At 45.4% G+C, this 13,406-nt stretch overlaps 1 protein-coding gene across 2 annotated transcripts in view; it reads left to right on the forward strand.

Annotated features, from left to right (window-relative positions):
* Positions 1-509: 509 nt before the first annotated feature.
* RRAGD (Ras related GTP binding D) overlaps positions 510-13,406 on the forward strand; it is a 42,000-nt gene continuing 29,103 nt past the window's right edge. Inside the window, exon 1 of one of the 2 annotated variants that reach the window (XM_036248822.1) lies at positions 510-850. In XM_036248822.1, coding sequence (XP_036104715.1) covers positions 715-850 — 136 coding nt within the window. In that variant the 5' untranslated portion in view covers positions 510-714. Of the gene's footprint in view, positions 851-4,402; positions 4,422-13,406 lie in introns of those variants that run through there. The other variant, XM_036248823.1, reaches the window with a different exon arrangement.

Consider the following 13,406-nt stretch of genomic DNA (forward strand, 5'->3'; position numbering starts at 1 on the left):
GGGGCAACCCACTTGGGACTGGAGCCCTCTCCAAGAACTAAAAGCTGGAGATAGCTGCCCAAGGTAGGATGTGTGTGTCGGAGGTGGGTGGAGGAAAGGTTCTCAGGGTGAACAGGCCCCCAGCTCGCCTGCCAGTGTGGGAACCACGTGCAGAAGTGGCGTGGGGGGCTCCTGGCGCGCAGCCGTGGTGGGTGCCTGCACCCAGGCCCAGGGCCGGGGGTACCCGGCGCGTGTCCGAGTGCATTTCTGGGTGGGCGGAGGGCCCGCGCCGCCCTGTTTCCCACCCCCACCCCCCATTAAATGTGTGCGCGTCCTCAGCCCGGAGCCCGCTGAGCGGTGCCTGCGCCCGGAGAGCGCGCGCGCGCCCGTGCGGGGTGTGTGTGTATGTGTGTGTGTGTGAGTGTGTGACAGTGTGTGTCAGGTGACTTGGGTCACGCAGTCTCTCTCTCCCTCCTCGGGGAGGAACTGCCGCGCTCCGGTTGAGTCCTCCGCCCGCAGGCGGGAGGGGCAGCGAGGGGGCTCCGGCAGCGCTGAGAACCGCGCGACCCAGACCAGGACGCCGCCCGCTGGGGGGACTCGCAGCCCCCGCCTCCGTCGGCTCCCGCCACGCTCCAGACAAAACCCCAATTCAGATAGATTACGAGCTGCAAGAGAGGAGGCTTAGCCCCTAACCCGGAACTCGCCACCCCCGGAGACGGACGGCTGGTGGGCGCAATGAGCCAGGTGCTGGGGAATCCGCAGCTGGAGGACGAGGACGACGACGAGGAGGATGAGCTGGTGGGACTAGCGGACTACGGGGACGGGCCCGACTCCTCGGACGCGGATCCGGACAGCGGGGCGGAGGAGGGAGGTGAGCGCGGGGTCCCCAGCCCGTCCCCCAACCCCGCGCGTCCTCAGCCGGCACCCTGTCCCGCCTGTGTCTTCCCGCCCCCGGCCAGCCGCGCGCGGGCCGCGGACTTGGAGGGGATCCAGGAGAACGGAGTTGCGGGGTGGGGGTGGGGAGGGCGCCAGAGGAGCAACCGCAAGCTGCAAAATGGGGGAGCCCGGGTGCAGGCAGCGATGGCGGGGAGCGGGATCAGTGGGGAGAGCAGAGAGAGGAAGAGTCTGGGCTGGAGAAACGTGCGCTCCCTGGCCGGTTCCAGAGCGGGTACCCCCCCCCCACCACCACCACCTCTCAACTGAGCTCTTGGCAGGATCTGGGGGTTGGGGAGGGAAGGGGACCGCCCGGCTCGCCCTGGGACCTCTTCCTGAATGCTGCTGTTGAAGCTGGGGTCAGATGTCATAGCTAAAAAAGGCAGCCGGCGGCAGCGTGACTGGCAGGGTCGTCAGCAGCTGTGGATGTCAGTCTTGCCCCGCGTGGTCGCGGGAGGGGTCCTGGGGACGCCCAGGTCTGAGCTTAGGGGCACCCTTCGAGAGGTGGGGAGATGCACCCAGGTGATATGGTAGTTGTCAAGTGGCCGAGGGTTTCTCGGGATCCAAGCAAACACGGTTGTTAGGACACCTTATCTGCGCTCAGTGTCATCACCTGGGCATGACTCTGCCTGCCCTGGAGTGAGCGCGTGGTAGGGGAATACATTGCCACTCAGAAGTAAACTCTGTTTACTCTTCAAGAAGCAGGATTTAGCAATTGTTCAGCCTGTGGGGGGCTTTCCTGCATTTAATTCTTAAGGCCTAAGGAAGTTGAGAGCTTTTGAGGCTTCCAGAAAGGTTCATCGTTTTTGTTTTCCTCCAAAGCAAGGGAGAAGTCCTTTATTGTGAGGTCACTTGAAAAGGTCACTGGAAGGAAGCTGTTAAACATAACATCAAGGTGAAGCTGTGTGCATCCAAAGAAGGAACTAACTTGAAACATTTTCACTTTAAAGAGATTGTGTAAGGGATAAAAGTACCTTTGTGACTTGATTTGGAAGAACTTTTATTGAAATTCATTGAACTTATTTTAAATTCCCTTTCCAAAGCCTTTCTCCAGGGAACAGTTTCATTATTTTGCATATGGTAGGTGCTACATTCAATGAATCAGAAAGGGAAAAAAGTTAACTAAACCTTGAGCCTGATAGATGAGAGAGCTTTCCAAGTCACCCTTTTTCATCGTGGCCTGTCTCCAGGGAGGATTTGTGCTAATTCCCCATTTGCTTTAACTGGTGTGTGCACCTGTGCACTCTTTCTCTTCTGCACTCTCCATAATTGGTCCCACAGTTGAGCACGTGGTTACATTTTTGTAGATAAAGGCGTTCAACCCTTTTGTTGGTGTCCCTAGGGCTACCTTTGGTAATTAAATTGTTCAGTCACTTCATTATTATTCAAATTGCATTCGTTGGCTCCTCGTGGATTCTTGGGAGACTTGAGACTTTCAGAATGGGGTAGTATTTGCAAGGTATTTGAAGTGGTAGACACACAATAGGGTGTATTTGTGGTACTCTAAAGAAAAAAAAGGAAAATAAAGAGACCATGTCTGGGAAGAACAGTCCTGTAATTTGACATTGTCTTGGGGGGCCAGAGAGATTTCGGGAAAAGCACAGGACCTGTTTTTTCTGCAGCTCTTTAAGGGGGCACTTTTAAAATTGATATGGGGACTTGAAATTGAAGTGAAAGTAAAGCTTTGCCTCAGGGGTGGGGTTTCCTGAACAAAGGGCTTCCCCAGAGCCTGGTCTTGGGTGCTTCCCACCACTCCTAACCTAAAGGCAAACCTTCCCAGAACTGATCCTTTTGATTACTTCACTGATAAAATCCTTGTAAATTATTGGATCAACTTGGAATCTTGCTACAAATAAAAGCATTGTACTCAATTTATGTGGAAGAGGACCCACAAATGAAAATTTGCTCCCTCAAACATTACTGAAGCCAGGCCTTTCTCTACTTGGGCCTGCTGTGGGTAGGTGGTCTGTTCTCAGAAGACTTTCTCCATTATCTCAGGCTCCTGTTCTTTCCACGTGTTCCTGGCTCTGATTTGGGACTTTGGGCCTGAATGCATAATCTGTGAGAACATTAGCTTTCTAGAGTAGCAGATAGACTCCTTGGTCAGCAGTTCTAGCAAAGACTGTCCCTGACAACAGTCATGCCAGCTGATATGGTCCCCGGGAGTTGGAATGAAGGAAGAGGATGGGAGTTCTGACTTCCATTCCTGGGACCTTACGATGTCACCAAAGGGTCATCTCGATTTCTAATAGGCCCTGGGCACATGTTACATTATAATCCTGTGTTATTTTTGGTAAAATTTATATTTACCTACTCTCAAACTTAAAAAAAAGAGGGGGATGATGTGTGTATGGGGCTGAGGACATATTTACTCTGAGAAAAGATGGATGAGGTGCACTTTGAACTATGAGCAAAGCATTTCTCTAGTGAATGTTCCTCCCTATTCACCTTCCTAATGGACTTGGTTTGGTGCCTGCACTCAGTGGAAACCTGGGGCTTTTCCCATGAGGTTCAGAAATCTACCCTGGTGGGTGGGATGCAGGAATGACTAACATCCTGTGCAAAAGAAAGTGGATTGAAGGTGGGCAGTATGATTTTTATTTCTCATAGTCTTATATGGAACCTCTGATTTTATTTTTAAACTGAGTGTCTTGTAAGTTTTACCACATTGTGCTAAGTTTGAAAACGTAGTGCAGCTAAGGTGAGACTTAAGTTGCATTTCCCTGGCTTGTACTCCAGATTTTATTCATGAATACCAGGAGTGTTCTGGGGCACTTTAGTTCTCTTATGGACAGATTTGGGCACCTCTCAACGCCCCTTTCAGGGTAGTTAATCAGAGATAAGGTGAGCCTGTCTCACCTTCAACTTCCGGGCTCCAGATAAAACTGCAGACAGAGGAGGCAATAAATAAGCCATTGAAAATAATTGCATCAAAAATAATAATTGTTTTTGACACATGGACTTTAAATCTTTAGTAAATTACTGTGCTTGTAAAACTATAATAATAAAGCAAGTAAAAGACCATATTTAATAAAAAAGTGAAATTGTTTATTTCCCCAAAGTCCCAATAGTTAAGGTAAGCCTGGCTAAGACAGCTGCTCACCGAAGTCCAGCTGAGTGCAGGCTTGTTTCCATAGCAGCCTGTGTACTCTCTTAGGATCCGAGGAAGTGACAGCTTAGGTGGTTTCTGGAGGCTTTCTCGCGTGCGCGTGCACACACACACACACACACACACACACAGACACATTCAAGGTCAGCAGGTGGTACTTCCCCTATGGGTGTAAATCCTGTGAATCCAGTAATTTGCATCTATTAATCATTAGTGTCAGCTTTTTTTCCCCCTTAAAATGATTTAAAAATTATTAGTGAATTCATCTTCTACAGTTCCTTGAGGAGTGAGCAGAGATCATTGTTCTCTTGATATGCCAGAGATGCCAGGGGACTTTTCTGCAGCCACAACATGATGTAGAACTGAGCAAGATTTAAGAGAGGGTCAAGTTCGTGAAAATGTAAGTCCCTTTCCTTATAACTCTGCCTTGTTCAAAAAGATTAGCCATAGCTAATCTCTTTGGTTTCCTTCTGGCCCTGGAAATACCAAGATACATAAGAGTTGGACTAGATGTAAATACAGAATACTCAGAAATTATGTAAGGCCACACCTTTAGACATAATGCTTATTTGAATACATGTAGTTAGAGAGCATATTTTTATATCAGATGTTTTGTAAACATGTTTCAGTGATTCAGTGTATCATAGATCTCGGTTCTCTACTCTTATCAGAAATCTCTCCCATTTTATTTATTTATTTTTATCCTCACCGAGGATATTTTTTGCATTTATCTTCAGATAGAGTGGGAGGGAGAGAGGGAGGAAGAGAGAGAGAGAAACATCGATGTGAGAGAGACACGTTGCCACCCAAAGTGTTGACTTTGGTCGACTGGTTGCCACCCACACGACCCCAACCAGGGTCGGGGACAAACCGCAGCCGAGGCACGTGCCCTTAGCAGGAACCAAACCCGGGACTCTCCAGCCCTTGGGCCAACGCTCTAACCACTGAGCCAAACCGCTAGGGCAATCTCTCCCATTTTAGTATTAGAACAGACATAGGGTAGTATAATAGAAGTAAGAGGCAGAAACATCAAGTTCAGGGTAAGGGGTATGGCTCTGAGTTTGAAAGATCATCCTTTCCGGTCCCCAGATGACTGTTTCTCTCAGAGTTCACTCTGCTTTATTCAGTCTCCCACACCCATAGCTATTGTTGGTGACACATTTCACTTCCTACTACAGCCACTTGTTTCCTGCTCATTTTTCTTCTTCTCTATCTCGTTTATTCTTCCTTACCTTTTTTGCTTTTTAAAAAAATTTTATTTTTCACCCACTTTATTTTCCTTCTTCAGTGGCTTCCCCTGATTCTGCTGTGACGCTCGGACAAATAGGTTTTCTATCCTTGGCCTGAAGCGTGCAGGGAACAGGCCGGCCTCCGGAGGCCCTCTCGAGGCCCTCTGGGGAAGGCTCCAGCTCCGTCCGCCAGTGTGTAACATAGAGGACTACATAAAACCAGCCTTGATCTCTCTCAAAGCGATTGTTAAAAAAAAAAAAAAGTTCACGAGAACGCTTGCCTTCTGGTGGGAATATTGGTAGATCAGAATACATTGGAAATGTTATCGAACACATATGTTAAGGAGATATTCGCAGATGGGATCATGTTCTTTAGTTTCCTGCCCGTGAGAGGGTTACGTAGAGAAAGGTTTGGTCTTCCCATACAAATAAAAATAAGCAAAATCACCTTTATACCTTTGAGAATATGCTTTATTTGCATTCAATTCGCCTTACTAAATAGTTAATCAAATGGAAAGTGAATCTTCCTGACTTTGTAGTTTCTTGTTAATGGTACTATTATTATGCATGTATTTAATTTCCACTATGTATGGAATTTCTTACTGAACTCCTGGGTCTTGAAGGTATAAGTGGTTCCATTGATCAGAAATGTAAAGGCCCACAGATAATGTTGCAGATAGAATGGAGGCCTCTTCCTAAAGCCATAAATAAATAGAACCTTAAGTCTTTGTTTGACCCCACAGAATATTAATAGGGAAAAAAATTTAACTTTCCCTTAAGGCTAAGTGAGCCTTTTACTGTAACACATTCCACAAAAGACCCTCTCCTTACCTGGGCTTGGGCTGGGGGAAAAAAGGTGTGTGTGCACGCGCGTGCACGCGTGCATGTGTGTTTGAATGTGCTTGTGGGTGTGCACGCATGTATGTGTGTACACACTTGGATAGACACTGATAGATGAATAAATAATGATTTATGGGCTAGGGGATGTGTAGAGGGTCACATAGCTGGTAAATGACAGAGCTGGGAGTTGAACTCCAGTCTGGCACTAACCCAGTACTTTTTTTTTTTAATCCTCACTTGAGGATATTTTTCCATTTATTTTCAGATAGAGTGGAAGGGAGAGAGAGAGAAACATTGATGTGAGAGAGACACATCAACTGGCTAGTTCCCACCCGACCCTAACCAGGGCCGGGGACAAACCATAATAACCAAGGGGTGTGCCCTTGACCGGAATCAAACGAACTCTTGGGTCCTCAGGCTGACATTCTAACCGCTGAGCCAAACTGGCCACGGCGAATCCAGTATTTTTTAAACCATCCCATTTGCCATCTATTTGCTACCATGTCATTCTTATTCTTTCATCAAATCTTTGTTTTATTTTCCCGTTTTTAGACCTATTTAAAGGTGTCACCTCTGGGAGAACTTAATTATAATAGCTCTCAGTTGTATAATATATCAGAGTTTATTAAGTGAATTTCATTTGGTGTCTCATTCTCAGGGAAGACAGACCCCTTGAGCGCAGTTAGAACTGTGTAAGGAGGGGCACGTTGCCCTTCAATTTCCATTTTCCTGATTTCCTGCTCCTCCTTTGTTGTGACATTCCCAACCCACAGATCAGCCAGACCTAGATCAAGGCGCTTGCTCCTTTCTCTCCCTTCCTTTGTATTTAGCAGGCCTATGGGCTTCTGACAGAGCTTGCCAGTTACAGTTCGCCTGCAGGGGTTAAAGACTGAAAATGGGGATTTAGAAAACCCCTCTCCATAATGCTGTTTTGGGGGGATGAGTGCCCCTGGGATCTCCAGCAGTCTAGTTACAAAGCTGGGCTGCTTGGGGAGTTTGGGTACTGCCAGGACCCAGTGCAGAATAGGTGAGGTATGTTGAGTGCCCCTGACCACGGTAGATAAACTTTCCCTAGGCAGAAAGCTCATGCTCTTGATACCCAGGTGCTGGTCTGGGCCAAGGTCAGATATAAAGTTTCTTTTTAAAGCTTTCAGTTAATTTATCTTCAAATTCTGCTCAGTCACTTTCAATCATCCCAACCAGCAAACACCTATTGAGTGTTTATTGTGGTAAGCCCCGAGGCCTCGTTTTTACACATGTATGGCCTGCTCTGCAGGTGGTCAGTAAATGGTAACTGCCGCGTGATAAGAGCCAGTTGGTTTGAACTGTTCCTTGGTGGTCAAGGCTAAAACCTCTCAAATGTGCCCTCACACTCAGCCAAGAGATCGGGTAAAAAGAACCAACAAGGTGTGGATGGCCTTAGCAACCTGAATTCCCCTTCAAACCTTTCTGCGGCCTCAGTTTTATGGCCCTTCTGAAGCCCCAGATCCTCTTCTCACCCGAGCCACAGGCCCACAGGCACCCCAGACTGAACGATGTCCAGTAGCCTCTTTCCTTGTACCGTCCTGGTGAATGGGCCCTTCTTCACTTGGTCTGCTAGGTTGGGAGCTCAGAGCCTCTTTGTCCCTTGTCCCCCGTGTCCCATGGATCACCGCATACTGTTGAGTTGATTTGAACTTCTAACGAATCCATTCCTTCTCCCAATGTCCACAGTCTATCCCTTAGTTCTTCCATTTCTCATTTCTTAGTCCTAAAACAACTTCCTACTGTATGGTCGGGAAGAAAAACATTTTCTCTATTCTTAGGTTCTGAACTGGGGGCCTGCAAATTAAACTGATAAAAGACAGATTAGCAAGAGAAAAACAGATTTAATTATGTACTGATGCATGACAATCCACAATAATTTTGACTTAAAGTGGCATAGAATGTGGGGCTTACATACATACCATATTAATAGAGGATGGGGAAGGGCAGAGGGGCACTTCTGGGAGAGCAAGTAACTTCTTAGAAGGGGTTGGTGAAAGGCATTTATGGAAAAACAAATGGCTTTTTGGAAACAGTAAATGGACCCCTAGGAGAATAATATGTGGGAGATATCATAGTTTTGTGACATTGTCTGTTTGGGTGTGGTGCTGACTTCTCTTCTTGGTTCAGTCTCGGCCTCTAACCTTCCAACTGGAGATGAGAGTTGTTCCTGGGGAAATTTATGACAATTGAGTTCTTTTGGGGAAGCACTGCTGTAGGCAAATAAAGGATCAGGAACTCAAACACCTTTTAACTCAAAATAATTTTTATGCCACAGTGACTATTCTCAACTCCTTCCCTGTCTACACATTGACCCCCTCTAAGGATTCTGTTTCCGGAGTGAACTTACTTAAGTGTAAATCTGATCATGTTTGTCTCCCCTTAAAACCCATAGTGATTTCCTCATGGCCAGAATCCAAACTTCCCAGCATCTCATTCATGAGCTAGCCTGTAACCTCTCTCCATTGTATTTTGTGTGGGCATATGTGAGAGGGACAGACAATAAACAAGTAAACAGCCCTGGCGGGTTTGGCTCAGCAGTTAGAGCATCAGCCCGCGGACCCATGAGTCTTGGGTTCGATTCTGGTCAAGGGCACATACCTTGGTTGCGGTTCGTCCCTGCCCCTGGTCAGGGTTGTGCGGGAGGCAATCAGTCCATGTGTCCCTCTCACATCATCGTTTCTTTCTCTCTCCCTCTCTTTCCCTCCCTTCTACTCTGAAGATAAATAGAAAAATATCCCCGGGTGAGGATTAAAAAAAAACAAGTAAACAAGAAGACAGGTATGAAGTAAAAAGATCATTTGGTATGGTGATAAGTACTATTAAGAAAACACGGGGTTATTAGGAAGTGACGGGGCCTGGATTCGCTCCGAGGAGGTAAAATTGCCACCGGGCTGAGGTGGAAGGCTGGAGGAAGCTTGCCAGGTGGAGGGAACAGCCAGTCCTGAGGGGAGGAACCAGAGGCAGTGTGGCTGCAGCATCGGGAACTGTGGGGGAGATGAGCCAGGCCTGGGAAGAGAGGGTAGCCCACACAGGGCCTCTGAGGCCGGAAGGCATTTGTGTTCTATATGCTGTGAGACACCAGTGGACAGCATGGAGCCTTTTCTTGCCGTTGAACTACATTCCCTAAATTCCTGGAAGGCCAAAATCTCCTGGCGCTCTGGTCCCCTCACTCATCTCTTTTGGCCTTCTCCTCTCTAAGACTCAGATGTTCTGTCTCCAGGGCACCCCTCTGAGCCCGTAACACCTCGGAGGCAGCGGATTGTCACTTTTTCTTGTCTATTTTCCCCTATAATTGCTGAAGGATGAATCTTTTCTTTGTGTCTGCAGCCCCTGGCTCAGCCTTGTCTAACACTTGGCCGACTTTCAGGGAACCTTTATGAAACAGAACAAACTGCCCTCTTGTAAATTTCACCTCACCCCTGCAGCTTCCTCCCAGCCCCTGACACTTCTAAAGAGCCCTCTGTGGGGTTCCATCTAGTCCCAAATATCCTGATGTCCTGCGGTTCTGTTCTGCTTGCCTTTTTTTTGGTAAGTATTAGCCCTTTTGTTGTCCCTTTCCCAGCAGCTATCATCCTTCATTCTCTTCACACTCTCTCCGGTTCTTATTCAACTTGAGTAAGTAGGTGGTGCTCAGGGATGTGTTGGCGAGAGAGCCCAGCCCTCCCCAGGAGGCCAGGAGGTAGAGGTGTTTACTTTCCTGATGTAAGTTCCCTGCTTCCCACTCCCAGAGTGGAATGAGACCTGAGAAACGGAGAAACCCCATAGGATTTCAGAAGCAGAGATACTCGAGGAAAGGGTGGGAGAGCATTAGAGGGGAGATTTTGTCAGCAGTCCTTTCTGAGGTAAGAAACCTCTCCTGATCAATAGCACTGGCCTGCAATTTTTTTTTTAATATATTTTTTTATTGATTTCAGAGAGAGGAAGGGAGAGGGAGAATAGAAATATAGATGAGAGAGAAACATTTATTGGCTGCCTCCTGCATGCTCCCTACTGGGAATCGAGCCCACAACTTGCAACCTGAGCATGTGCCCTGACTGGGAATAGAACCTGTGTCCTCCTGGTGTATGGGACAATGCTCAACCAACTGTGCCACACCAGCTGAGCTACAAAAAAATTTTAACTGTGGTCCACAATAAAAATACACTTATATTGTGAACCAGCACCACCTATGTATAAATAAACCTAGCAGTATTTACTCTTATCATGCATGATGTACTTGGATATTTTCTAATCTCTTCCTTTTTCTTTGTTGCAGTTTTTGTTTAATGCCACCTGATGGGTGGCTAAGGCTCTGGGTCTGGACTGCACCACATACCAACCCTGTGACCTTGGGCAGGTTACGTCCCACAAATTCCTCATGTGTAAAACAGATTTGTATCTCATGGGGAGGATAAAGTTTGTAGAAATGTCTAGTGAGGTCCCTGACACTCAGTACATTTCCCTACACACCAGCTAAATGTGATAAAATGTGTCTTTGTGTGTCGGAGGGGTCTCCAAGCGTTGACGGTACTCTTGCTGATATGGGCCACCGTTTCTGGCTGTTTGCAGTTGGTGGCCTGCTTGAAAACGGTCCGGCATTTCCCTTACAGCTGTATGTGTCTGTTATGGCTGTATGTATAATTCACTTCCCAGCCATTCTTTGTAGGTAAACATTACATATACACCCCCTCCTCTCATTACTATGGTCTCCATCACCTTCTTGCTTTCCCAAGGGGAGGAGATCCAACTTCCAGGGTACCAGGTTGGATGATCATGCCACATAGAGACCCTGCTGAAAATAAGTTAAAATCTGCACCTGCACCCAGCAGTATAAATTGGAGAGAAATAAAGACATTTATAAACACTTAAATATATTTTTGTGCTTATACATAATTTAATGTGGACTTTTGCTCTCTTTAATTGGAAATAGTGTTGCACAGCAGAAAGAGGATGAATGCACAGACTTTGGATGGTCCAACCTTCAGTTTGAATGTTACTTGACCTTCCTGAGCTTGAGTTTCTTGTGAAATGTGGATAATATCTATTCTTGAAGGAGTATGAATGGGATGAAGTGTGTACGGTGCCTAGCACAGTGGTTGCTATGACTTTTTATTGCACGCGTATTTTCCTGTTCCATGCAAGGCATTGTACCTTTGCTAACACTTGGACTCCCCTCTCTTGGAGAGCCTCCTCCCCCTCACCCACCTGAACCCCATTCAAATCCTGCACCACTGTAAGTCTGTATTTATAACCCTTGTAATCCACTGGGTTACTCCCTACAACCCATGGGCGTTTATCCCCTACCTTGCATTGACTTAACACTGGCTGTTTGAGAGGCGATAATAGAACTAAAGCTCTTTAACTTACGATTCTTTTCCTTGAGAGTACATTTTTAAAAAACAGCTGTACTGAGATATAATTGACAAAATAATGTGTACCTATTTAATAAGATTTGATATGTGTTACACCTGTGAAACCATCACCACAATCAAGAGGAACACATATCCATCACTTTTAAAAGTAGTTTATAGTTTTAGAATTTTATGTAAATGGAATTATAGCATATGTCCTTTTTCAACTGGTTTCTTTCAGTCGGCATAATCATTTTGAGATTCATCTGTGTTATGTATATCAATAGTTTATTCCCTCTTGTTGAGATGCACCACAATTTGTTTATCCAGTCACCTGTACTTGGACACTTGGGTTGTTTCCGGTTTTTGGCTGATACAAATAAAATTGTTATGAGTCTTTGGGTATAAGTTTTTGTATGGACATATGCTTTTATTTCTTTGGGTCAATACTTAGCAGTGTAATGATTGGAATACTATAATAGATGTTGTTTAACTTCTTAAGACCACCAAACTGTTTTCTGAACCCTTTTCTAATATTTTTTCCCTGGTTTGAGGTGATTATCCTTAAATTTAAAAAAACTGCTGCATAACTTTTTCTAACAAGAACCAAGAGCATTATTTTACTTACCTTTATCCTACCTCTCCCTCACCAATGTCACATGTCTGCATTGTCTGAAATTGTAGTTTCTGGTTTCTATTTTAATATTTAAAATCAGTAATTTAAAATTAATAGGTTTCACTAAAATTTGTTTTCCATTGCTTAATACATTTCACTACATTTTGGGTGTATTTTTCTTTTAGGAGTACATCATTGAGTAATTCCTTCAAAGAGATTAAGTGGGCAATAAACTTTCTGAGTCCTTGAATGTCTAAAAATGTCTTTATTTCAGTCCCACATTTGAAAAATAGTAGGACTGGGTATATAAATCTGAGTTCAAAGATATTTTCCTTTCGTCCTTTAAAGATTTTGTTCTAGTCCATTCTCTTCTTGTACTCCATGTTGTTAAGAAGTCTGTTGTCTTTCTGATTTCTTTGTAGGGAATCGTTTTCCCCTTCTGATGGTTTGAAGAGTTTTATTACCTTTGATGTTTTGAAGTTTTACTATGATTATTCTAGGTGTGGGCTTGTTTTTGTTTAAATTGCTTGTTTTGTTCCTTTTGAGTGTTATCCTTTCTTAGTTTGGAAGAGGCTTATCTATTTAGTTAAATATTGCCTTCCCTTATATTCTGTATTTTCTTCTTTTGGAATTTCTTTGGCACATAGTAGAGCTTCTGAATCTTATTTCTGATGTCACTTTAATTTTCATTTCACACATTCCACTGCTCTATCCCTTTGTACTGCACTCTGAGAGAATTTGATTTACCAGTTCGCTATTACCCTCTTTATCTGTGTTTATTCTGCTTTTCAATCCCTTTATCTTTACCTCCCCTAAAATTACATTTTTATTTTCAAGACCTCTAAGGCCCTTTTTCATGACTGCTCTTATTTGAAAACTGTCCTTGTTTCATGAATGTTGTATTTTCTCTTATCTTGGTTTCAAAGTTTGCTCTGATTCCATTATGACTTCTTCTTCTTCGGGTGTACATTCTTCCACTTGTTGGGACTCCTCTCTTCTATACTCTTGGCTTTCCTCATTTGAGGAAATGTCTGAAGCAAAGTGGTGCTGCTCCCACCTTTTGATCTCCACACGTATTGTAGTGAGAGTCAGGTGAGGTCAGGGTATTTGGAGTGGGGTTGCTCTCTGTTCCTCTGGGGCATCACTAGCTCCTGGAACACTGCCTTCCTTCTCACCCCCAAGCTCCAGGCTCACCGCTCCTCCTGGAAGATGCTCTAGAGTGTGTGCAGGATGGTGTTAGGTAGATAAGCAGTGGAGCAGTTTATGTCCTTGGCTCTTCTCACTTTGATTCTCCAAATAACGACCCTGTTGGTTGTCTTCCTGCCCCTTCCTGTTTGGGCTGC

The sequence above is a fragment of the Molossus molossus genome, unplaced genomic scaffold (genome assembly GCF_014108415.1).
Source record: "Molossus molossus isolate mMolMol1 unplaced genomic scaffold, mMolMol1.p scaffold_m16_p_8, whole genome shotgun sequence".
Classification (NCBI taxonomy): domain Eukaryota; kingdom Metazoa; phylum Chordata; class Mammalia; order Chiroptera; family Molossidae; genus Molossus; species Molossus molossus.